We start from the raw sequence: 26,289 nt of genomic DNA on the forward strand, positions 1-26,289 counted from the left end.
ATTAAATTTTACAAACTCTGAACAGTTATTTGACTATACATATGTTAGTGACGAAGCGTTCGATAGATCTGAATTTGACTTTTATCGATGAATTCTCAGAATACGTAAGTTTTGCTTCTAAGTTTGTTGTTTTTATGTGATGTATTTATTTTATGTAACTTGCATGGGTCATTCTCACTGAAAAGGTATAAATAGACTAAAAAATTTTCTTAAATTAAAGTAATTAAAAAAGTGATAAATATTACACAAATGCCTTTATTTATTTTTGTTATATGTCCTTATAATAATGGTCAAGTTTTCTATTTTATTTTTTTGCGAGATTTAAAATATTTTATATTCTGCCTTATCCAAGGAGGAGATGTAATGGTCAACGGAGGAGACATTTTATGTTATAAAATATAAAATGTCAATGAAAACTAATTCATTAATTATTGGGTACAACTGATATGAGTTTAACATTAATAAGTAAATAATAAAATATTTCATTATTATAGATAGAGCTATGAAAGGAAATGAAAGGATGCTGCTATGAAAGGAAACATCCATTTTTAACCTAGGGGTACAATTTTTTAAGTAACTTTTACTGAATAGTAATAAATTGAAATGTAGAGACAATTGAAATAAAAATTCAGACTCCGCATGAAAGTTGAGTGTCGAGGGTACTCTTTTATGAACATTTTATACAAGTTAAACATACTGTCTTCCGAATAACGTTTTTGTTTTTTCTCTTTTCTTCTTGTTATTGTTTCTTTTTTCCCTGGGCACGAACTCTGTCAATTTCTAGAAATTTAAGTACACTGAATCACGATTTTTCTGTTAAATCTTTTTCTGATACAGATTTTAAAGTTTATTGCTCTTTTTTTTTTTTTTTTTTTTTTTTTACTTTCTTCAAACAATATAGGGTTTTCTTTTAATTTCTGTCTAGCTTGTCTCATACTAAGCTTTTTCTGTCCCCTTCGCTCTTGCATTTGAAAATTTGATTGCTTTCTTTTTCTACATTTTGGTTTTGCCATTTTTTCCTAAAATTTGAAGAGAAAAAAAAATGTTAAACATCACAGAAATTATTTAGAAAAATAGCCAATATTTATTTCTCCGATAAGAAAAAGTTAAACTTAATTATTTTCCTTAAAAATACAAACAAATAAGCACATTTGTTCCATTTAAAAAATATCAATTAAAAGAAAATAGTTTTTTAATTATTAAAATTGTATTATGGTTATCTAACACATTGTCTTTTCCATTGACTGTTTCTTCTCCTCCGTGGACTTGTTACTTCCACGGAGGGGAAGCCCACGGAGGAGACAAAAACTAGTTCCTGAATTTTACTGATTTTTTATTTTAAAGTTACAAAAATGGCACTGTTCTTTTTATTAAATATACTATTTTTGCAATCTGAAATTCATCTTTCAAAAATAAAATAATTTTCTCTTACCTTCCTTATGATGTCCACTGAGTATACGGTGAGAACTTTGCCTAACTCCAGTTGAACACAACAATCCGAAACTGACACCAAAGAGAACAAAAACAACTGATAGTTAACATTAGAAAATAGAATGGTTACCTTTCCCAGCAGCTATCTTATAGGGATTTCGCATATGCTGCCCTTTATTGCATATTTACCGAACTATATTAATTGTCCATAGAGGAAGATTTCATTTCTGATTGACAAAGTTTACTAGTCATTTATTTTGTAAAAAAAAATTTTTTTTAAATATTAAATAAAAAGTTACTATAAACATTTAACTAGATAAAACTATAAAAATCATTAAAATTACATTTAAATTGCTTAACAGCCATTTAAAAATTATTTTGTATCACAGACGTAGGGACGTACACGGAGGAGATTTTGAAGTTATGTTTATTAAAAAATAAGAATGAAATATTAAATACATTTAGCAGAAATGCACATGATTTGTTAGTTAGAACTTTACGAAAAATGATGAAGAAAAATATTAAGAAATCTGCTGTATTTCCTAATATTTATTACTAAGGGACTTAAAAAATCACCTTTTTGTGAGAATGACCCGTATGACATTTTTTATGTGATATTTTTTTTTTTAAATTTCATGTGCAAAGCATCCACACGGGAGTAAAAATGTGTATTTGTAACTCCTTCTGGAAATCGAAAAAATTTTTTTATTGAATGTTATTTTCATCAGCATTGAATGACTGCCTCCAGACTGTGATGATACCAAAACACTTACATGTTCTAAGCATAGTGACAAAGTTCGCATAGTGACATAGTGACAAAGTGCATAGTGACAAAACTTCCAATGGACTTGAATTTGACTTTTGTCCATGAATTCTTATAATATAAGATTTTGCTACGAAGTTATATGTTTTGATATGACAAATCTACTTTTAAATTTAAACGACATGTTTATTAAATTTCAGTTATAAGAACATATTTTTTTTTACTTTTTCCTGCCAAACCTTCCGCAACGGAATAAAGAGACAACATTTATACCGTCCTTAAGAAATAGGAATAAAAACAGCCACTGAATGTAACTTCCATTGTTATTGTTAGTTAAGATCACTCACTTAATTCATATATATTAGTGACAAAGCTACCAACAGATCTGATTCTGATGTTATCTTTTTTTTTTTCGTTTAGCGCTCGTAAGTTTTTGGCAATAAGTCATTTGTTTTTGTATGACATGTTTGTTTAATGTGAATTAAATGACATCTGTGATATTTTCTAATTTTTGTATGCAATGGTGCCTACAAAGAGTTATGGGAGCCAGCAAAAAGTGATGTTTAAAGAATGTTAAAGAATTCTAAATGTTAATGATGATAAAGAATTCTAAATGTTAATGATGTTAAAGAATTCTAAATGTTAATGATGTTAAAGAATTCTAAATGTTAATGATGTTAAAGAATTCTAAATGTTAATGATGTTAAAGAATTCTAAATGTTAATGATGTTAAAGAATTCTGAAACAATTAAAATGTGCTGATTCAAAATATATAAACTGTTTGTCTCTATCACCCACCGTTTTCAGATATACTTCCTCAACAATTATATTTCACTAGAACTATTTACTGTTACATTAAATAATCATGACCACATCATTAGCTACACTGTTAGAAATTTCTCGGAAAAAATGGTTAAATAACACTTTATTGAATGGTTATTTTACCATATTTAATCAAAACTGTCAAATTACCATAAATGAAATGGTAATTAAACTGTTAAGTTTGAGAAAAACTGTTTATTGACTGTGTTCACGTAATACGGTTAAACAACCAGAATTTTATCTCACCAATTAAAACCACCTAATGAAGCTACTTAGTTCTATGCAACGGCGTATATATCATTGCCGAGCGGGCTTATCTGTCAATCTCATGACCGGCAGAACTGGAGTTCGAGTCCTAATGGTGACACCACAATATTTCTTCTATTTCCTTCACCACAAGGAAAATTTCCAGTGTCCGGCACTCTCTAATTATCATTACCTTACGAAAAACCGAGCTCCTATGCCTAGTTAGATAATTATTATTTTTTACGTTTTTGAAAAATGCTAGTTGTAGATGGTTAAAAAATCGTATAGTTTTATATTCATCGTTTTATAACCATTCTTTTTGTAAATGGTTTCAAAACCATAAAGGAAAAAAAAATGTTCTTTACCGTAAACTTTACGGTTAATCGGATGTACAGACAGCTGCCAGTTATTTTACCATAATTTTAGAATGAAAATTTTAACACTGTACAATGTTAGAATTTTCATTCTGAAATTACTGTTAAGAACATTTTTTACCTTTATGGTTGTGAAACCATTTGCAACTAGTATGGTTAAAAAACCATCAATACAAAACTATATGGTTTTGTAACCAATTACAACTTGCACGGAAATACTAGACTTTTTCGTGTTAAGCAGCTTTAGAGTGCTGCTATTTATGCGTGAATAAGAGCATCTATTTTAATAGTCCAGGGTCACAAATTGAGAGTGCAGGACGACGGAAACACTTCGTGTATTGAAGGGAATGGGGGAAATATTGTGGTATCAAGACTGTGGTGTCGAACCCTCTTTCTGCCGATCATGGGGCTGACAGATTAACCCTCTTCGCTGTACTGTGTACCCACGTGCAAGGAACTAAGTGCCTTCATTAGGTAAGCCTAGTTAGTGCAATAAAATTATGGTTGTTTAACCGTATTAAAACAGTTAATAAACGGTTTTTTCTCACACTTAACAGTTTGAATACCATCTTATTTATGGTTACTTGACTATTTTTTCATTGTATTATATGTAAATCAGTGCGCTACGAAGCATTTGAAGTGAATGATATTTTATATTGGTAAGTTAAATTGTTACAATTTCAATTTAATTCTTCAAAAAAAGCCTTTGATTAATCTACTAACTAATTTATGCGTCATGAATTTTTACGGAATCATGCCAGTGACAATATTCATGAATTTTATAAGCAGTAATTAGTGATGATAAATATCAGATTTTATTTATCAGTTCCTTTTTTTTCATTTTCTGTTGAAAAGAAAATATTTATACACAGAGACATTATTCATGCTTTTTATAAGCAATAATTAGTGATGATAAATAACAGAAATTACTTATCTTATCAGTTCTTTTCCTTCTCCTTCTGTTGAAAAAAATAATCCCATTAAAAATAAAAATATCTTGTGAAACATATTCAATATCTTCCAGTCTAGAATAATGTGCAAAAAATGTTTTATATCCTTCCTCTTCAGATTTTTCTTATTAGTAGTAAATTAGTATTAGTAGTAGAAGTATTAATAGTAAATTTTGAAATAAAATCAGATTTTTTGGAAAAACTGCGTTTTAGTTTTGCACAATGCAAAATCTCAAATTTATGAATTCAAATTATTTTTTTATAAAAAAAATATTGTGATGAACCAACTTTGCAGAAATCTAATTTCTGATTAGAATCTTTATTATTAAACAGAAAGTAAATAGCAACACACTTTTTTTAGTAAGCTACGAAGAAAATAAGAAAGAAGAAGAAATCAATTAAAATTTTCATTTAAATAATTAAAAAAAAAATTTTTTATCTGTATCAATTATTGATTTTTCAGTGCACCATAGTAGGAAGTATCAAGCACAAAAACAATAATTGTTTTATTGTTCTGAAAAGTTTTTATCATTCATCATGTAATTAAAACAACTAAAATGTTATTTAAAAAATTAAAAAAAAAATCATTTTTTATTTGTATTATTTATTGATTATTAAGAGTATCATGATAGCAAGTATCAAACAGAACCATTATAATAACCATCATGCAATTAAATCAACCAAAAATTTAATTTAAAAAATTTAAAAATTTTTTTTCTCATTTGTATCAATTATTGATTTTTTCTTGTAGTAGCAAGTATCAAACACAACCACTATAATTGTTTTTAAGAGTTTTTATCATTAATCATGTAATTAAAGCAACTAAAATGTTATTTAAAAAATTAAAAAAAGCATTTTTTATTTGTATTAATTAATGATTATTTAGTGTATCATGATAAAAAGTATCAAACAGAACCATTATAATAACCCTAATGCAATTAAATCAACCAAAATTTTTATTTAAAAAATTACAAAAAAGCAGTAGCTCCAATTTCGCATCTAATTTCTTTATTCTTCTATTAGAAACAAGATCGCAATTCTCTCTTGAGAAATGCACTTTACTTAAGAAAATAAAACGAATTCCACTCACTTACCGAACTTAGTAACAAAATTAACTTCGAATAAATAGAATGGGTTTTTAAAATTAGTAGCCATAAAAATAAATGCAATCTTTTCAAGGCCTTTAGGTTGGAAACATGTGAATCTTTTGTTTTAAAGGAAGGATGTTATTATTCTTCAAACAGCGGAAGATACTAGATAATATCATACATTACCGGTCTCTGAATTTGTGTCTAGGGATCTTGGCGCCTTTACTTTAGTTATTTATTTGTTTACTTCGCGAAATAATTACTGAATAACTTTCATGCCCTAAGAACATTCTCGAATAAGCCTGTTATGGGATAATAAGTTTATAAATTTCCAAAATAGAAAATGTGGATTAAAACGACTTGGGAATTAGAGAGCGGACATTACAATTGAGATATTCTTTTTCCCTGTATTTAAGCAAGCAGAGACATACGACAAATTAACTGTATTTTCTTTCACGAAATTAAAATAATTATAAAAATTAATAGCCGTGATGAAACACAGAGGTTTTTGAGAGATAATATTGTAGTTTACACAATAATTTCCATGACTTATATCTGCGTATTTATATCTCCGGTTTAATTAATCACTAAAACTTAAAAGCCTTTCTCTATCTTTACTTATTACTTACTTACTTATCCTCTACGTGCCTTTGGGCACTTAAGGCCTCTAGCATATCCCTCCAACGCCTCCTGTCTCTAGCAATAGATCTTGCTTCCTCCCAGCCAGATATTCTACATTCTTTTAATTCGCCCAAAAACATGCGCTGGATGGTGAGTCTTGGTCTTCCTCTTGTTCTTTTACCATCAGGGGCCCATGTAAGCGCAACAGATGTAATTTTTTCCTTGGACATTCTAAGGATATGTCCGAGCCAGCTCCATCTTCGTTTTTTAATTTCATCTTCTATTGTTTTTATTTTAGCTTTCTTTTATAGATTTTGACTTGATACTTTGTAAGGCTAGAAAATTTTAAAAATAAATCTTAAACATTTGTTCTTAAAAAGGTTTATAATTTTTGTATTTCGATCTTAGTCTGTTTCCAGATTTCTGCGCCATATAATAGTACTGCTCTAACAATAGCTTTGTAAACAACTATTTTTGTCTTTATTTCAATATTTGACTCTCTGCAAAATTTATGTAATCCCTTAAAACATGTTCTTGCATGTTCTTCATTTGAATAACAGTCTTAAGGGTTTATTTTATTTATCAAATCGCAATGAATTAAACCGTAATAAATCAAAATTTAAACTATTTATTTGCTGTTGAAATTTTTAATGTGTTTTTTTATGATTCCAAAATTTAATTAATTTTAAGATTTAGTTATCATTTTTAAAAATAATTAAGACTTAAATACAACCCAACAAATCTTTATATATTTTCTACATAAATATTTTTACTCTAATTTTTCTTTAAAAAATATATCTAAATATTTCCATTTAATAAAATCACTGCTCTCTTAAAAGATGCATTAAGAAAACCCAATGTATATTTTCCGAAAGAAAATCGAATTTTCTTGCTCAGAGCAATCAATCTGATTGTTCCCATTTCTTATACAAGATCTTAACCCTTTAAACATCTGCCTCGATAATCGAATCCGACGGCAGCTTTCACTGGGAATCGAGCTGAGTTGAGTTGTTGAAACTGTTACAGGAATCGTTATTGTATGATCGATAACCGCTCCTTTTCTTTACTAGTTGTATCATTGTTTCATTGCCTTGTGAATAGCCTGTAATCAAGAACAGTTGTAAAAGAACAAGTGATGCTGAGAAGATTTTCAAAGGTTGGATACATTTGTGTAATTAAGGACCTATTGTACTGGGCTTTTCAAAGGAGTAAATTGATTAGAACATGTGATGAATTAGTTTGTGTTTAAGTAATGCTGGAAAAACGTTCGATTTCGAAACTAATTTTACTTTTTCTGAGTTTTTATTGTAAGAAAATATATCTCATAGTTTTCCTTAAATAAATGTTTAATACAGATTTGCATACGTAAATTTAATAAATACTTTTACTGTTGCACAAGTAAGCTCATAAACTGTTTTACTGTTATATTAGTAAATTCAGTAAACAGTTTAACAGGTACAGAAATAAATTTAATGACAGGTTTTACAGTCATTTACGTAAATTTAATGAACAGTATTACGCATAAGTAAATTTAACAAACAGTTTTAATATGCGTAAACTATGTTAACCGTTCTATAGTAAATTTTAAAAAAAAAACAGTTTAACAGTTCTTTAAGTAAATTTATTTAATGGTTTCACAGTTACATCTGTAAGCTAACTAAACAGTTTTATAAGTACAAATTGATTTAAGGTTGCATAACGAAATTAAATTAAAAGTTTTAAAGTTATAATTTTAAAATTGAATATGCAAATTAAATAAACAGTTTTATTATAAAACAGTTTTACAGTTACGTATGTAAATTAAATAAAAAAAATTACAGCTACCTAGGGGAAATAAATAAGCAATTTTGAAGTTACATATGTTAGCTAAGTAAACAGTTTCAAAAGTAAATTTAATTAACAGTTTTGCAATTTTTCAAAAATTGATTTAGTAAAAAGTATTGCAGTAACGTACGTGAACTAAACTAATCGTTTTACAGTTTCATATGTCAAATTAACAGACAGTAACAAACAGTTGAATAAATAGATATAGTTAATGGTATCAATGTTATTTATGTTAATTATATAAACAGTGTCACGTATCAAAATAAACAGTTTTTCAATTGCATAAATCAAACTAATTACACTTAAATTTAACAAACAGTTCCTCACAACCCATTTCGGGCATATCAAGAGCAATTTAATATTCTTAACTCCATTTGATTTAAACGTTTAGTAGTGATAATTTCTTCAGTTATTATACATTACTATTTATTAATTTACATAATTATATAATTAATTGCGTAATTGAATTAAATAAATTTTGAAACAAATATTTTTATTTTTACAGTGTGGTACATTTTAATGCAAAATAAGCATTTTCAGCTATAGTCTCCATTTTTAACTTTTCAAATGTAATAAATTTATAATTTCCAATATATTTCTAATATAATATTAGAGTAAATATTATGTCTATAATATATAGTTCCATACTCATCACAGAAGAAAGTATTACTTTTATTATATACTGTCATAGTAATTAATAAATTTTATAAATTATTTTCAAAAACTTAATACCATATATTTTGGAATTAAGGAAACATATTTTTGGAAATTTTTCGAATAAAGTGGGAGGTTTGACTTATAGTAGGATATGTTTAATTCTTTTTTCGCGAAAAGTGCCAACAAAGATAATTTTTTTATTGGTCGAGTTATAGCGACAGATTTCTAATTCTAGCAAAACAGCACATACAAAATATAACAATAAATATAACAATTAAAAAGAAAACATAATAAAATGACATTAGGAAAGGTACATTTTTTTACATCTTCTAGGTTACCAGTGTTTGGGTAAATGAAAATAATACAAAAAACTAACAGCAAACAAAGAAGCTAAGATAGTTACGTTATGGGAAGTCAAAAAAGCTTCGTGTTAAAACACGAAATCTTATGTCTGTGAAAGATCTTAATGTTTACGTCAGCTTTTATATCGGTTTTGACAAAAAAGAAGAAAAAAAAACTTAATTTTGGGGTGTGCACGGTTGGGCTTATATCGATAATATGGTACAATCGGATACTGAATGAAGACAGATGTAAATTTGAACAGCACAAAGTTTCATCACTTTCCAAAACTTATTTCAATGCTTATTATTTCTTTTAAATCGCTGGAGTAATGTAATTACTATGCCTGTTGTAAACTGTTAGTGGGAATTTCTAACTTGCAAACACACAATGTCTTGAAACAGTATTATTAAAAACCAATCAAGATGCGTACGAAATTACTGCAGGTAATCTAAAGACTGACACAATGGTAGCATTTTCACCTAGCTGCGAAGACAGGATTGTTTTTTAAATCTATTTTGACAAACAATTCATAACCTTAGTGACACCAACTTCTGACATGCTATTTCCATGAGCCATACCGTTATGTAATTTCATAGGCCTGAGTCACTTGTAATCGATCTTGATTCTTCGCCAAAGGTCCTCTTAAAGAAAGGTCAAAACGGTCCATGAAGATTATCAACTGGCAACGGTTTCCGCTTGGTTTGCAACCCCAAGTTGCTGACTTACGATGATTGTACTCTTACTCTCTCTCTCTCTCTTATAAACTTTATTCGCCAGATTGTTGGACAATGGACAAAAGATAAGGGACTTTGGCGAAACAATTGAAAAGTCGACGACCAAAAATGATCAGGTCCCATCGAAGATTCACTGGTCCATGAAATACGTCGGCGGCACTTTTTCCATTTGGCGGGAAGTGGTCGTTAACTATTTAAATCTTTGTTTGTGCTGTAATTACTTTTTAGAAAAATTTGTTCTTTGTTTATTCAATGGCTTAAAATGTTTTGTTGTCGTACTTGGTCACTCAGCTCCTACACATTTTTTTTCAAACAATGGTGAACCTGGAATGAATCATTTCGTTTAATTAGTTATTTTGCACACGAGGAAAAAATTTCTGGTAAAGTTACCGTATGGTAAAGACATTTCAGGTAAAAGAAAACATCAATAATTTTGGTAATAGAAAGCAAAATATACAATACTTAAATCATTAATTTTGGTAATTTTTCCGTTCATATGGCAACAGTTTAGCAGATATTTTGAAAATTCTGGAAAATTCTGAAATTTTGGAATTTCAAAACTACACTTCTTATTACTAAATATTTAGTAAAAGATACAAAAAAGTAAATTAATTTTACCGAATAAATGATTCTTATGAAATGCTCTATGGTATCTTGATAAAATTACTGAATTTTACCACATTTACCAAATTTTATTACAAATTATAAAACCATATTTATTTATAATAATCAAAGCATTTCTGCAAAAATTACCGTTCATTTTGATGTTCCCATAAAGCTAGAAATTCTGCAAATGTTACCCTATTCTGATAGTTTTGACCATACTTTTTTTTCTCGGTCTAGGTATTTCAAGTCATCAATGTTAGATTTTTTTTAATATGTTGCTACAGAACACAATATTTAATTATGTATCACAATATTTAATAATTAAATCTTTCTCCAATCGATAACAGCTAAAGTATGCAAGATTTTTATTTCTGAGAAAAAGAAAACTTGATTAGTATTGACTGTCACATGCTTTGTAAAAAAATTCCACTGCTAAATAATAGAATTTTGTAAATTAAATTTTGTTTAACATAAGCTGAGTTAACCAGAAAGTTTTTATAACTCTTGTGCAGTCATTTTACTTGTTTATATGTCAAAATTATGAAATGGAGGGATAAAAATTATGCGCCATAGAATGAAGTAACCATGTCTATAGTTCTGTGCATTTAGTTTCTAGAATATAGCAATCGAATAAATGGCTTCTAAAACTTATACTGTATTTATACTTTTTTTGTACCACAACCTATTGCATTTCGGTTATTTCAGTCAAATTAAATACACAAATAAAAGGTTTTTTCGATAGTGTTGACTAAATCGACCTTAGTTTTTGTTTCAAATTCTAGAAGGAATTTAGTAACATTGCTTGAAACATCCGAATTTTGGAAAGTACTTTTTTAAATCTTTCGGATAAAGATTTTAAAGAACACACGAAAAAATCGTGACCTTTGGGAAAGTTAAATTGTTATTCATTTTATAAATTCCTGAACTCTTACCATCTAGCAAGGAATAATTATGTAACACATTTTAGTTATTTATTTGTTCTTCGAGCAGCTTATTTTTTTTCAAAGATGGAAATTTTTTACATTAATACTTTATTTTACAATATTGAAAATTTGAAAAACTAAAAGTTACTCTAAGCTAATATCGACCTGGAAAAAATACTGAATGTTCTAATAAAAAGATTTAAAATATTTTGCAACATTGAAATAGATTGGAAGAACTATATTTCAGAAAAGAACAACTCTATGATTATTCCTTCAATAAAAAGCATGATTAATTTCCATTTCAAATTCTTTTTTGTTTCGGTAAAAAACTATTTAAGATCCACCAGAAAAAATAAAATATTATTTTTAATAATACAGTTTTTAAAACTAATCAGATAGTTCACTTCATTTAATTTTCTAAAGAACTTTGCACTAATTACATTTAGGTTTAAAATCAAAAATTCATAAAAATTAGAAATCATTCAAAAATCATTTATCGAAAATTAGAAAAACTAAAAGTTATTCAACACTAATGTCGGCTTGAAAGAAAAAATACTGAATAACTTAATAAAACGATTCAAAATATTCTGCAACTTTGAAATAGGTTGAAAGAACTATATTTAAAAAAAAAACTCTTTAATTATTTTTTAAATAATAAACGTACGTTAATTTCCATTTCAACATTTCGTTCAGTTTCTTAAGTGAACCAATTAGAAATATCGCCTGAAAAAAATATATCATTTTTAATAATTAAATTTAGAAAAATCAATCAGAGGATTCACTTCATTTGATTTTGTAATGAACTTTGCACTAGTTACATTTAGGTTCAGCGAACCAAGTTTTCAAGGTTGAACAGTGATTTCATTTAAGCAATTACATGCACGAATTAGATCGTTTAATTTTACTGACACAATGATTCGTTTTTAAACTCTATGAAACACTTTCTTCAGGATTTTGCCTCAGCGTGTTGTTTAGTTGTTACCTTTCAGTGTTTTAGTATTGAAAGTGTTTCACTTTTTAAAACGGGGCTATCCGCTTTCACCTGAATATTTTGTTCTCGATTTTGAAGCTGCATTTTTGACGCGTATATTTAAAGTTTAAAATTTTTTGTCATCTGCCATTCACTTATTTGTATAAAAATTATTCTATTCTCCTTCTTTGGAAACATTTAGAACAACTCGAAGAACAACATTAACCCTACTTTTCAAGGATACTTAAAAATGCTCAGCAATTATTTTTAGAAATAGAATAACTTAAATTATAAAGCTAATTAGTTAGGATTTAACGAGATTAATAACATCGTTTGTTATTTAAAAAAAAAAAAACTTTTATAAAGAAGCCGATTAATCAATATGTATGTAAGTGAAGGGAGGGTGGGTTTGTGTCATGCTTATTTATGCTGTCAAGAGGAAGAAGGAGGGTGAACAATAATTTCATAACATCGTAAAATTGTCTTATTTTTAAAGAAATCATCATCATCAATGGCTCGACAGACCTGGGTGGCCCTTGGCCTTTTTACGAAGCCTTAAAAAAACTTTTAGCTGTAAGAAATGAGAGAACAAATATTTGAAAGAATAAATATTTGAACGAATTTTAAAGTCACAAAATTTTGAAAGTTAGAATTCGAAATATTTTTTGCCCATCAAAATTTTCTTATGGGAGTTAAATTTTTTAGCTTATGAAACGTACTTCTATCCCATTAATTTGGGTCATCATAAATATTAAGTGAAGCCGTGAAGGCTCAGTGGATAGAGGGTTTGCCTTGAGGTGAGCCGGGTTCGAATACCAGCGATGGCTGGTCGAAGCGAATTCTGCATCCAGCTTGCACTAACCACAGTACCGATGTAAAATATCCTCAATGGTAGACGGATCATGGGTTAGAGACCCCTTGCCGTCAGATTAACCGTGGGTGGTTTTCCTCTCTAATGCATATGAGGGTTAGTTCCATCAAAGAGCTCTCCACGAAGGCAAATTTCTCCCACTACTTGATGCAAGAGTTCCCTTGTCTTCTGGATTGGGTTCAAAATTACAAGGCTGCGGAGTTGAACATCAATTATTACAAGGCTACGGAGTAGTAGTCGTGAACCCAAAAAATTGGGTCAGCTGTTCAACGACGGATACAAAAAAAAAAGAAGGAAAATTAGGGAAAACATAGAAGGCCATTTTAAATCCTATTTGTTCCGAAAGGCCTCCAGAAACTATAAGTCTCCCAGGTCTATTCAAGCTGATAATCTTTTATCTGCATTAGCAAATTCTTTACCATATTATGATTGAATAATATCCCATTGATTGATAATTATTAAGTATCTGATTTATTCTAGAAACGTCTTTAAACATGAGAAATTCATGCAAATTTTAGATTTTTAAAACACATTAGTGCAACTTATAATGTAAAATTAGTAAATTTTCATTAATTAATTAATTCCTATTTGTTCCGAAAGGCCTCCAGAAACTATAAGTCTCCCAGGTCTATTCAAGCTGATAATCTTTTATCTGCATTAGCAAATTCTTTACCATATTATGATTGAATAATATCCCATTGATTGATAATTATTAAGCATCTGATTTATTCCAGAAACGACTTTAAACATGAGAAATTCATGCAAATTTTAGAATTTTAAAACACATTAGTGCAACTTATAATGTAAAATTAGTAAATTTTCATTAATTAATTAATTCCTATTTGTTCCGAAAGGCCTCCAGAAACTATATGTCTCCCAGGTCTCCTCAAACTGACAATCTTTTATCTGCATTAGTAAATTCTTTACCATATTATGATTGAATAATATCCCAATGTCAACAAGACAATTAATTCTTTGTCGTCTAAGATCTCATAAGGATAAAAAGTTAAATATCTAATTCTGCACAAACTGGTAAATTTAACTTTTGTCAGTTTACCTTGGGAAAAAAAGGCATCAACTTAAGAACAATTTTAGAAATTTGGATTTTTTTACAACACACAATAATTCCCTTATTAATACAAAACTGATAGAATTTTTAAATTAATAATTTCAATCATTAGCCATTAACTAATAATGTCATTAATCAGTAAATTTATAGTAGCACGCACGTACTTCATACATTTAATATTGTTTCAAAGTGTTTCATTTTATATTAAGTAAAACAAAGTACTTTAACCATATGACAATATAGAGAAACCGATGAAGATCTCAAGGATAAAGAGTCCATTATCTATTTCTGTACAAATTGGTGAATTTACATCTTCGAAGAATATGAGAATTGTCAGTTTACCTTGGAAAAAAGGGCAACAACTTAAGAACAATTTCCTCGCACGCAATGGTGATTATCGTCTGTCATAAACACGCAATAAATCTGGCAACGTGAACAGAATGGAACACTCGTTTATAGACAATATGCAAAACTTTCTCCACAGAGAGTTATCGTTTGCATCTATCAATTGAAAGTGCATGCAGAGTTGTTAATTTTACGAACGCATAACAACATGGAAAATAGTATAAACCGTTTTAACAGTTAGAAAGCTTGGTTAGGCCTAAAAAGAATGATAATTATTTCCGTTCAATGAAAAAATATTTTGAATGCAATTATAAGTTATTATTTCCGCTGAATTGGCACTCTATGGTGAAATACTTGTTTTGCAAGATTCACTATTAAACTGTTACTTTTAAATTACAATTATACATCCGTTGCTTTTGCTAACGGCGTAATCAAAATTTTAATTTATTCCCAAAATAAGTTTTCTCCATCATTTAGAAATTTGAATTTTGAACCTAAAACGAGTTGCTTAAAACTGCTACACTGGTACGCGTTGAACCTCAATATCGTTCAATTTCGAAACTACTTCAATACGTATTCTAAATACATATTTAATAAGTTCAACCATATTATCGAATGCTCTTAAACTCGATTTCACGATATTAATCGTTAAATTTGAACGAACACGAAATTTAATTTAAAGTTTTATACAGTTGGTCAACTTGTAAAAAATTATGGTAAATTGTTTTTCCTGAGTGTTCATACGTAAATATATTAATAAAGTTAAATTTTAAAAACATTTTATTTCTATTATTTTTTCTAACTTATACTATAAAAATCTCCATAACCGGCATTACGTCCTATTAAATTACGTCCTATTTTTGATGTATTTTTTCAGTAATTTAAACAAATCTCGTTATACAAACTCCTTAACAAAAGGAAAATTGTATTTGATTAATCCAATTAAATCAGTCGTGTTTTTCTTATTAACTAGAGTCTCCCTCTTAACATTAAAAACAGAAATTAATTTTTTTAATACAACATAATTCATATGTACAGTAAGCAAAAGAGAAAAAGAAAAAAGATACAAAAAATCCTGAATATCTTTTGATCTTATAATCGCGTTCTAGTACTTAATCTTAAAGGTTTGAGAGGGTGACCAATAATATTCTTATTAATTAGTGCAGATGATATTTTAAATTACAAAATCCGACTCAAAAACGTACTTTCTCTGAAACAAAGAAATCAAATTTCAAATATACGACTTTTTTAAAAATTGATTTCTCAGGAACTATTCGATTGATTTCACTCAAATTTTGTATTTTGTCAAGTAAAAATACATTCTTTGAAATGATGTAAAAAATTGTATACCTTACAATTTGAAATTGTTTCGATTATTATTAAATAAAGTAATAAAAATTTTCAAGAAATTACTTTTTTGCATAAAATTATCTTTAGATAAACGAATTTCATAGTTGTGTGCAAAGATTTTTAAATTCGCTTAAGAAGTTTACAAAGGTATGGCGAAATACGCAAAAAGTATAATTAACAGTAAAGGGTCCAAACTTATGACCACTCTCCTGAGTATACTATGGGAACCCTATTTTTCAGATTGCGGCTACCCTTGGGGGTTTAGAAGTCATAATCCATCGAAAAAGAGGTATGTTTATTCAGAGAAAATACGTTTTTGTGTCTGATTTTTTTTTAACCAAAAACTTCGTTTGAACTAATTAATTAGCATATTTGAGGTCACCCCCACAAACCATTAAGATCGAGTCCTAGAAGGTGAAGATCCTGCTCACTTGACCAAAGTATTGAGACCTTATTTCTCAGATTGAGGCTCCTCTCAATATTTTAGTGGTCAGAAATCCGAATCTGTCGAAAAAAATGGTGTGTTTATTCGGTGAAAGTTACATTTCTGTGTATGATTATGTAACTCAAAGCACTAATGTTACCCAGAATGTAATGTAACTTCACTAATTAATTAGCACATTTGAGGTTAACCTCTCGAATCATTAACATTGAGTCCTAGAGCATCCGATCACTAGATCAAAAGTTATTCCATTCCATTATTATTATTTTTGTTATTTTTTGCTCACTTTTTTTAAGGCATTTCTTTGATATAATTCCAAAATGTCCAAAAAGAAAAACTTAAAATAATTCCAAAAAGAAAAACTTTTTTTAACCTAATATAAAACATTTAATTTGTTTAATATTTTTGAAATGCTTAAGCATATTTGATATATGGGTGATTCTCACGAAACATGACAATTCGGACCAAAACATTTCTTCAAATTTAAAGTCTTCAAAATAATCTAAAACTTTTTTTGTATGCTTCTTTTGCTACACTTATTAATATCTTACAGACAGCAGTGTAGTTTATTGACATTTGATCGAGAGAAAAAATAAAATAGAAATTCACCAAATCTTGAATGTCACGAAAATGACATATTACCTTAGAAGTTTAAAAAACAGTCATCTTAAGTTAATAGTAAGTAACTCAACTTAAGCCTTTATGTTAGATAGACCATAAATTGCTTAAATTAATTCTTTTTATCCACTGTAGAAAGAAACAAAAAAAATTTTTTGCTGATATGTAAAGAATAAAATTGTGTATAATAATCAATCATTGAATAAATAAATAACTTTGATTACATCCAAGCATATTACAATCATAGATAAACTTGGTATTAGGTTAATATTTGCTTTCCCTCTTTACAGTATTAGCAGTTAAAAAGAATTTCTGGTAACACTTCAATGTCCAGGTATTCATAAGCCAGGAAAATGACAGCCAGGATAATGAAAAATTCGCCATTTTATAGCATATAACTTTACTTTCATTTAATATTTTGGCCGAAGACGTTTATATTCTGCAGAAAACAACAGGATTTCTTAAAATAACTCAGATAAATCTTTGTAGTTTTTGTTATTAATGATCTCGAGAAGCCGGGAAAATGACAGCGTAAAAACCAACTCACCTTGGAAAATTTTGAACAAATTTAATTTAATTTCTTTTGCTTTATAAGAATAAAAAAAATTAACATGAAAGCAATCTTATCTGATAAAAAATTAATAGATAAGAGCCTTCTTCTTACTTTTGTATTAACCGCTATTCCTTGACCGGATGTTGAATTATTTTTGTTCTTTATTACGTTTCGCATCATTAACTTTATTATTAGTTTTTTGTTGTTATGAATCAAAATGATGAATCATTAAAGTCTGATAAATTCATTGCACGTATTTATCAAGTGAAGTGTAAAGAACTGTTTATTAATTAACTGTAACTCGTGATTTTTAATTCTTATTCTCGTATACTTTAAATACGTTACAATTATGGAACGTATTTTACAAATTCAGTTAATAAAATTTGTTATTTCTGAGAGCTTGTTATTATTATCATAACATATGACAGATGAATAAACATGTTTTAATGATTGTTTTATTTATTTTAGATATTTTGCAATTCGTGATATGTATTGAAAATTTTAAAAAAAATTTCTTTATTTTTTCAGTCGAGGTGAATTGAGTACGTGCTGGTTTATTCTACTTTCCGGTTCCGTTTTCATTGATGGTTCTATGTATCTTCCAAGAAGCAGGTATGTCATACAATTAATTGATCTTATATTGATTATAATTGATTTGATTATATTGATTATAATTGATTTGATTATATTGATTATAATTGATTTGATTATATTGATTATGATTGATCAATTGATTATAATTTATTTTTATGATTAAAAATAATTTCACTTTCTTTTGTTCGGAATTAAAAGCATCTTAAACTGCATATAGTTTGCTCAACAAAATTATCCAAATTTTTAATTATACTAAATATTAATCATGCTGCTTTTTACTCGGAGAAAAACATCTGGTAAATTAATCGTGGTATATAGTAAAAAAAAACTATATTTCTGGCAATAAAAACCAAAATGTGCTGTATTTAAACCATTCATTTGATAAAATTTTCCTTTCATATGGTAAAGGTTTACCGGAAATTTTGGTTTTTAAAATTTTAGTTCTTATTACCGGCGCATTTATAGAAAATACAAACCTTAAAGATAAATTTAACCGAATAAATGCTTTTATGCTGTGATCTGAGGTATCATGATAAAATTATCAAATTTCACCACATTTACTGAATTTTTTAAAAAAATAGTTGAAATGGTTCATGAAATAATATTTTTTTATTAATATTACCTAAACCATTACAAAAGCGCTTCGTGTTTTCATAAAATAAGAAACACGATACCATTTACCACATTCTGGCAGTTTTAACCATAATTTTTTCTAGTGTACAAGTATAGTATTACAATAAAAAAACAGGTTTAATCGAAGTTAGCAGTAATTATGATCTTATTATAACCTTATTAATTATATATTTTTAAAATTTGATTTCTCGAGAACTATTCGACCGATTTCGCTGAGATCTTGTATTTTACCACGTAAAATGACGTTCTTTAAAATGATGTCAAAAGCAGTATACTTTACAAATCACAATTTTTTCGACCATTTTTAAGTAAAATAATTAAAAAAAAATATTTTGTAAGAGTTATAATTTGCAACTTTGGAAAAGCGAATTTTGTAATTTATATATGCAAAATATTTTCAATTCGCTTAAAAATTTCTTGAGGTACAGTGAAATACGCAAAAAGTAAAATTAACATTAAGGAGTCTTTGGACCATTCTTTTGACCAAATTAGGGCCATTTGTCGCAGATGGCGGCTACAGCCTATAGGTCAAACAAAAATTCTAATTCGTTAAAAAAAGGTATATTTATTCAAAGAAAGAAAGTTTTTGTGTCTCATTTCATAACTTAAAATATCGTATGCACAAATTAATTGGCAGATTTGAAGTCACCCATTCGAACCTTAAGAATTGAGTGAAGATTTGATCACTTGATCAAAAGTTATTCAAGGTGGTCCGTTTTTTTATTTTTTTTTATTTTGCGCAACGTACATTTGCCTTGTAAGCGAAATTCGTGCGATGAGGGAAAACATAATAAACATCATGTATTCATAAAAAAATATATCTTGTATTTTTAAATAACATAAGAGTCGCATATGTTTACATATCTTAGTGAAATATTTTATAAGAAATATTTTAAAAACATCCTATAGCCAATTTTTCTTCTATCTCAATTATCTTAAAGCATATCTTCCATTAAAATTGCAATACAGTTAAAAACAAACATTATTATTAGATTTTATAAAAGCTATTATTTATTTCAGAGTTAGAAATTTCTCAACTGTGAAATTAATATTAAAATCAATACGCATTTCCATAATGAAAATTGTCTAAATATTTTTTTTCTGGACATAATATTGTTTACAAATAACATAATACATATTTATTGTTTTTTTAGCATATATGACTCAAAGGAAATTGTTTATTTATTAGCGTTCGAAGATTTGAAATGAATTTTGACTTCATTAAATTCAAAAAAGGGAACATTTAAAAAGAAAGAAATTTCAAAACCAAACATAATCTCTAGATAAAATTTCCCGCTGCTATATTTGAAAAAAAATATGAATCAATTAAATTACTCCGTTTACTGAATTTTTTTTCCAAAAAAGCATGTTTTTTTTTAAGTTAATTTTCCTGTTCTGGTATTGAATGTCTCTGATATTATTATTTTACTTCCATTTTAAGCAAGTGAAATATATTTTACGGTACCTTAACTTTGAAATTTAATTTTACATCGTGTATAAAACACTGTGAGTTTCAATAGTTTTTGCATGTTTGTTTTATAACAGAACAAATCATAAACGAGCTTTTTTTTAAATAAAATAAACTTAATTTATAACAGCTGAGGATATATTTCCTTTCGGAAAAATTCTTTTTTGAATCTGAATACTATTATGTCGAGTTATTATCTCTGGTGGAATATTTAGTTTCATCATATAGAATACTTAAACGAAATCTGATAAACATGTTAATTCAGCGTGTAATTTGTTTATAATTTTTTTCCTTCATATTTTGAAACACTAAAAGATCTAATTTTTACACTTCACAAAATTTTTGTAGACTAAAAATATAATTTTTTAGAAAATTAGTTTTGGTAAACAAAAATTATTTATAAATTTTAAATTTAAAGTAATCAAAAAAGTAATAAAAGTAGAAATTTTAGAAAATGGTTATAATCTGAAATGTAGATAACTTTAACCCTATGACGCAGATGGGACAACCGGTCTCCTTTTCATGCATTCTTTTTCTGACATTTCAATTAGTGGTAAAAATATATATTTTAGTATTTTTTAATTATAAAAAACAAACTAATAGTTGCTAAAATAAAATCTGATAGGTTATAGGAATTATATTTGTACTAAAAAATGAAATTATCTATCTATCTATCTATCTATATATATATATATATATATATATATATATATATATATATATATATATATATATATATATATATATATATATATATATATATATATATATATATAGATAGATAGATAGATAATTTCATTTTATATATATATATATATATATATATATATATATATATATATATATATATATATATATATATATATATATATATATATATATAAATTTTGTTAATTTATACATATTAAATTTTTGTGTGCATTCATATTCAAAACTTTATCAATAATTGATTTTGTGAATTAAATTTTCAATGATGAATAATTGTTTCTATAAAATCTAAATTAGTATAAATAAGTGCTAATTTAAAAAATTATTGCTTGTAAGCGAGCCGTGTTTGGCAGATTTTACCTTTAGTACATTAAAAAAAACACTGGTGTTTCATGCTGTATTTCATAACTATGAATAATTAAAATTCTAAATATAATTTTTCCACTCATTTTGACCAAAATTAATACGAAATAATAAAAGAAGTATGAAGAATATTTTTAATAAAAATTCTACATCAAAGGGTTAAACCACCAGTTTTTGAAATAGGAATCAGAAAACTTTTTTTTGAATATATCTCGTATATTAGAAAACTTAAAACGGTTTTCGGCAAAAGTAAATTCAATGAGAGACAAAAACCTTCAAAATCAAACCTAATATCTGGATAAAATTCACTGCTATTAGGTTTCAAAAAGAAAATATGCATCAATTAAATCACTCTCTTTACCGAATTATTTTTCAAAAAAGCTTATTTTTTAAGTTAATGTTCATGCACTGGCATGGCAGATATCTGATATTATTATGTCACTTTCTTTATTACCCAGCAAAATGTTTTTTTTTATGATACCCCAACTTTAAAATATAATTTTACCTTGCAGATGAAGTACTGTCAGCTTCGGTAGTTTGTGTACGCATCTCTTTTTTCATAACAAGATAGAATCTAACGAGTTTTTTTAGGAAGAATTTATGTAATTTATAGCTGTTTGAGGCTACATGTATCGCATTTCAATTTGGAAGGAATTTTTTTTATACCTGGATGTTATTACGTCAAGTTCTTATCTTCCTTCGAATACTTCGTAATCTTAAATTGACTTTTTAAAAACAATCTACCCAACATGTTTTTCGGAATATGTAGTTGATTTACAAAATTTATTTTCTCTTATTTTATAATAAAGCAATTACGTGCAGTTTTTGCATTTTGAGGAATTTACAAATGCACAAAACTGATATTTTCTGTAAAAAAAATTATTGTTACGTAAATAAAAGTCAAAAAATAAATGACAGATATAGTTTTCAAATTTTATGCGAGAAAAAGCAATATAGAGAACTTACGAGAATCGCTTTGATAAAATCGGGTTCTCTTTCCAATTGGAGAAAAAATAATTCTGATAAAATTACCTCACTGCATATTAATGACATCTGTTTTTAATATAAACCCATAGTTTTGATTAATAAAATCAATATATTCTGTATTTAAGCAGTTCATTTGGTAATTTTTTTGTTTAGTTTACTGGAAAATCTAGTTCTCAAAATTAAAGTTCTTATCACTACTCAATTAGTAAAAGTATAAAAATGTAAAAGTTAATTTAACCGAAGTAATGGTTTTTATGTATGATAAAATTACCAAATTTTACCATATTTACTACCTAGCAGATTAGTAATAAAACCATATTTTATTGCTATTTTACCAAAAGTCATTAATGAATCGCCTCGGTAAAAATCCCATTATTTTAGTGTTCCCATAGATCCAAACCACAGTAAATGTTACCATAGTCAGGTAGCTTGGTAGTCAGGATTTGGACCATACTTTTTTTCTTGTACAATATATACTGTAATAATGGCAGTAATTATGAATAAATTTATATTATGAAAAAGCTGTGGTGAAAAGAAAAAGACAAATAAGTTTATCTCCCATATCGGCATATTTTAGTTTCGGACATTTTTGTTAATACAGTTTTTCTTACTTCTACATCTTTTATTTGCCCAGTTCACATTTAACGTTTTTATCCATTAAAAATACAATAAAAAATATTTATATATTTGAAAAGTATGGATGATTTCAACACTGTTTAATACCTCACATATAAATAGTCGACAATTACTTCTTTCAAACTTGTGTTCTTCCATAAGTGTCTCATACCAGACGATATGATTTTTACATTAGTATTCTTTTATATAAACGTATAGTATATGTTGGGGTGATATTTGTCGATTGAGTTTGAAAAAGTCGTCAAATTTAGCGATTAAAAGTATTATTTAGCAAACCCATTAGAAACTGATGTTAACAGGTTATCGTGGCCTTGGCTAGGTTAGGTTTTCCGCGAGTATATCTGCATGGAAACTAGTAAATTAAAATTTAAATTTGGGAAAACGATCCTGACAATGCAGAACTTCAAATAACATTTGCTCGAAATAATCCAACATTTTTTTTATCGTTTTATCTTTTTCTTATAAATGGTAATAACGTATAGATAATATATTTTATGTATTAACTAACATACAATATCTGCATAAAATGATTTATTCTTATATATTTGCTATTCGAACATTAAATTTAAAAGTTGATTTAGAGAAAATGATTCTGAAAATGCCAATTTTTAGAAATCGTTTTCTCTCAGTTATGCAAATTTTTATTCATCTTTATAACAATATACACTTTTTTTTAAATGCATATTTCTTACAATTTGTATTATTTATATTTTTTGCTCAATATTGTTAGTACTCAAGAAAGTTCAATACATGCTCAATATAGTTTTTCTTAGAATTAAACTTCTAAAAAAAGAACTTAAACTTCAATTTTTTAAGGAATCTGCTACAAGAATAGAATTCGTATCCTCTGAATATACATGCATTTAACAAAAGTATTTCTATCCTCTCCATTTCGATTCGCTTCTATTCTTTAAAAATTGAAAATTCGAATAGAAGTGTTTTCAAATTCAACCTTGTATTCCCGTACTCAGAAACATAGAATGGAAAGTTTCGCCCAAAACAAGCTTTTAAGTGCTTTTTAAATCCCAAACTCCTCATTAAAACTACAGTCCCTGACCTACTTGTTCTTTAAACTTCTCGCTTCTTTTCATGAAATATTCATTAAGAGGAATTATTCTGAATAAAAGTATTTTTACGCTGCAATCGTTCGAATAAAGAAATATTTTGTACTCCAGTTATCTGCATCGATGGGGGATATTTAAATGGATGTTATGTGTTTCTTCTTATTTTTACAGTTATTTAATTATGATTTTAAATGCTAATAAATAAAGAATGCAATTATGGCAACTATACGAAATTTTAGTACTTATTTTTAGAGTTATTTAATTATGATTTTAAATGCTAATAGATAAAGAATGCAATTATGGCAACTATACGAAATTTTAGTACTTATTTTTAGAGTTATTTAATTATGATTTTAAATGATAATAAATGAAGAATGCAATTATGGCAACTATACGAAATTTTAGTACTTATTTTTAGAGTCATTTAATTATGATTTTAAATGCTAATAAAAAAAAATGCAATTATGGCAACTATACGAAATTTTAGTACTTATTTTTAGAGTTATTAATTATGATTTTAAATGCTAATAAATAAAGAATGCAATTATGGCAACTACACGAAATTTTAGTTCTTATTTTCAGAGTTATTTAATTATGATTTTATATGCTAATAAAAAAAAGAATGCAATTATGGCAACTATACGAAATTTTAGTAATGTCTAAAGAATTTAGTTCTGACTGCATTACTTTTATTAAAAATTTTAGTTTTTTCATTATTTTTAGGAATTATTAAATTATATTTTCTAAAGTTTGAATTAATTAGCAAAGTAAGCAAAGGCGGAAACTAAAAAAAATTTTCTTAAGGAGTACGGAATTAATTTACAATTACAGAAGTCTTTTTAAAATTAAGGAAACATTCAGATTTTCTACTGTTTATAGTTTTTTACTCTTTTATTTATGGTGTTCATTTATTACAATATTGAAATTTTAGTTTTAAAAGAAATGAATTCAAGGATGTTAATTAACTAAGTTTAAGTAATGGCTACATAATTTAGTAGTAACGAAGAATTGAAAAAAAAAATCTTATGAAGGAAATTCCATTTTTTCTCTTCTTTAAGAGTCTAATAAATTTTCCAATAAATTCCATAAAACTACACTTACTTTTAAAATTAAAAAAAAAAATTTAATTTTCACAGATTATTTTAATATATTTACTTCTGAGCATTAAAAAATAGATAAATTCGATTTGTTCTAAGAACATTTTTATATAATTATACACTATCCAACAATAATTGGAGACACAGTGTCAGTTTTTGGCATTTTTTTTTATTTTCTCAAGAAATACTTAGGATCATCTTATAACTATTTAGGTCATGCAATTTCTCATACACATGTATTAAGTTTAAAGACTTCAGATGTTTGAGGGACCAAAAAAATTATAAATTAACAACAAATAACGCGAAAAACACTCTCACACGTTTTTTTAACACTATGTTAGAAACTATAACAATGAACTGGTTACTTGTATGGATTACTTCGGTTTTATAAGCAATATTTGCATTAAATATCATAAGCCTAGCTTAAGCATATATTTATGGAAATACGGACATTTTCATAGAAAAATGATTTTTTCCCTAGAACTTTAAAAATATTCAATGAAATTAAATAAAATATTTGGAACAATTTTTGAATTAAGAACGAATTTATCATTTTAAAATTTGAAAACTATTCGTTAATAATAGCGTAAGGTATAAGCATTAAACCGTTTACAACTAGTATAATTAAAGAATCATGAATACAAAACTATACGGTTTCTTAACCATTTATAAATAGCATGGTTTCAAATCGTGAAAAGGAAGTTTAACTGGAACTAGGCCTTTATTTTTTTGTTTTTGTTTAACGGAGATTTATTTTCCTTTTTTCTATGGAATATGTCTTTGTAGAGAGATTTTAATTAGTAGGAAATATATTGACAATTAACAATATATGGATAATATTTTGTAGAGATAGAATAACTTCAATCATGCCAATGTTCATGCATTTTTTCTTCACTTATTTTGATTTTATTCTTTTTTTAAAAAAGTCTATGATAGTATTTTAATTTTTTAAAAAATAGTAATTTACTGAAATATTTAAAGCAGTTTAGTTTTAACTGGTTCTGATGGTAGATTATGCAGACATTTGTATTTTCTTACACCATAAAAGTGTTTAGATTGAGTTACATTGTTAGACATTTTTGAGAGAGTGAAACCAAAATGTGGTGAGAAGTCACTGCAATTTTAATATGGTGAAATTGA

At 26.9% G+C, this 26,289-nt stretch overlaps 1 protein-coding gene across 2 annotated transcripts in view; it reads left to right on the forward strand.

Annotated features, from left to right (window-relative positions):
- Positions 1 to 26,289, forward strand: part of LOC107455860 (rap guanine nucleotide exchange factor 2) — a 368,973-nt gene that overhangs the window by 84,642 nt on the left and 258,042 nt on the right. For both annotated transcript variants that reach the window (XM_087151806.1, XM_087151807.1), the window contains exon 4: positions 18,128 to 18,211. In XM_087151806.1, coding sequence (XP_087007932.1) covers positions 18,128 to 18,211 — 84 coding nt within the window. The remainder of the gene's footprint in view (positions 1 to 18,127; positions 18,212 to 26,289) is intronic.

Source organism: Parasteatoda tepidariorum, chromosome 9 (genome assembly GCF_982258835.1).
Source record: "Parasteatoda tepidariorum strain Cologne lab strain chromosome 9, Ptep-v5.0, whole genome shotgun sequence".
NCBI lineage: Eukaryota > Metazoa > Arthropoda > Arachnida > Araneae > Theridiidae > Parasteatoda > Parasteatoda tepidariorum.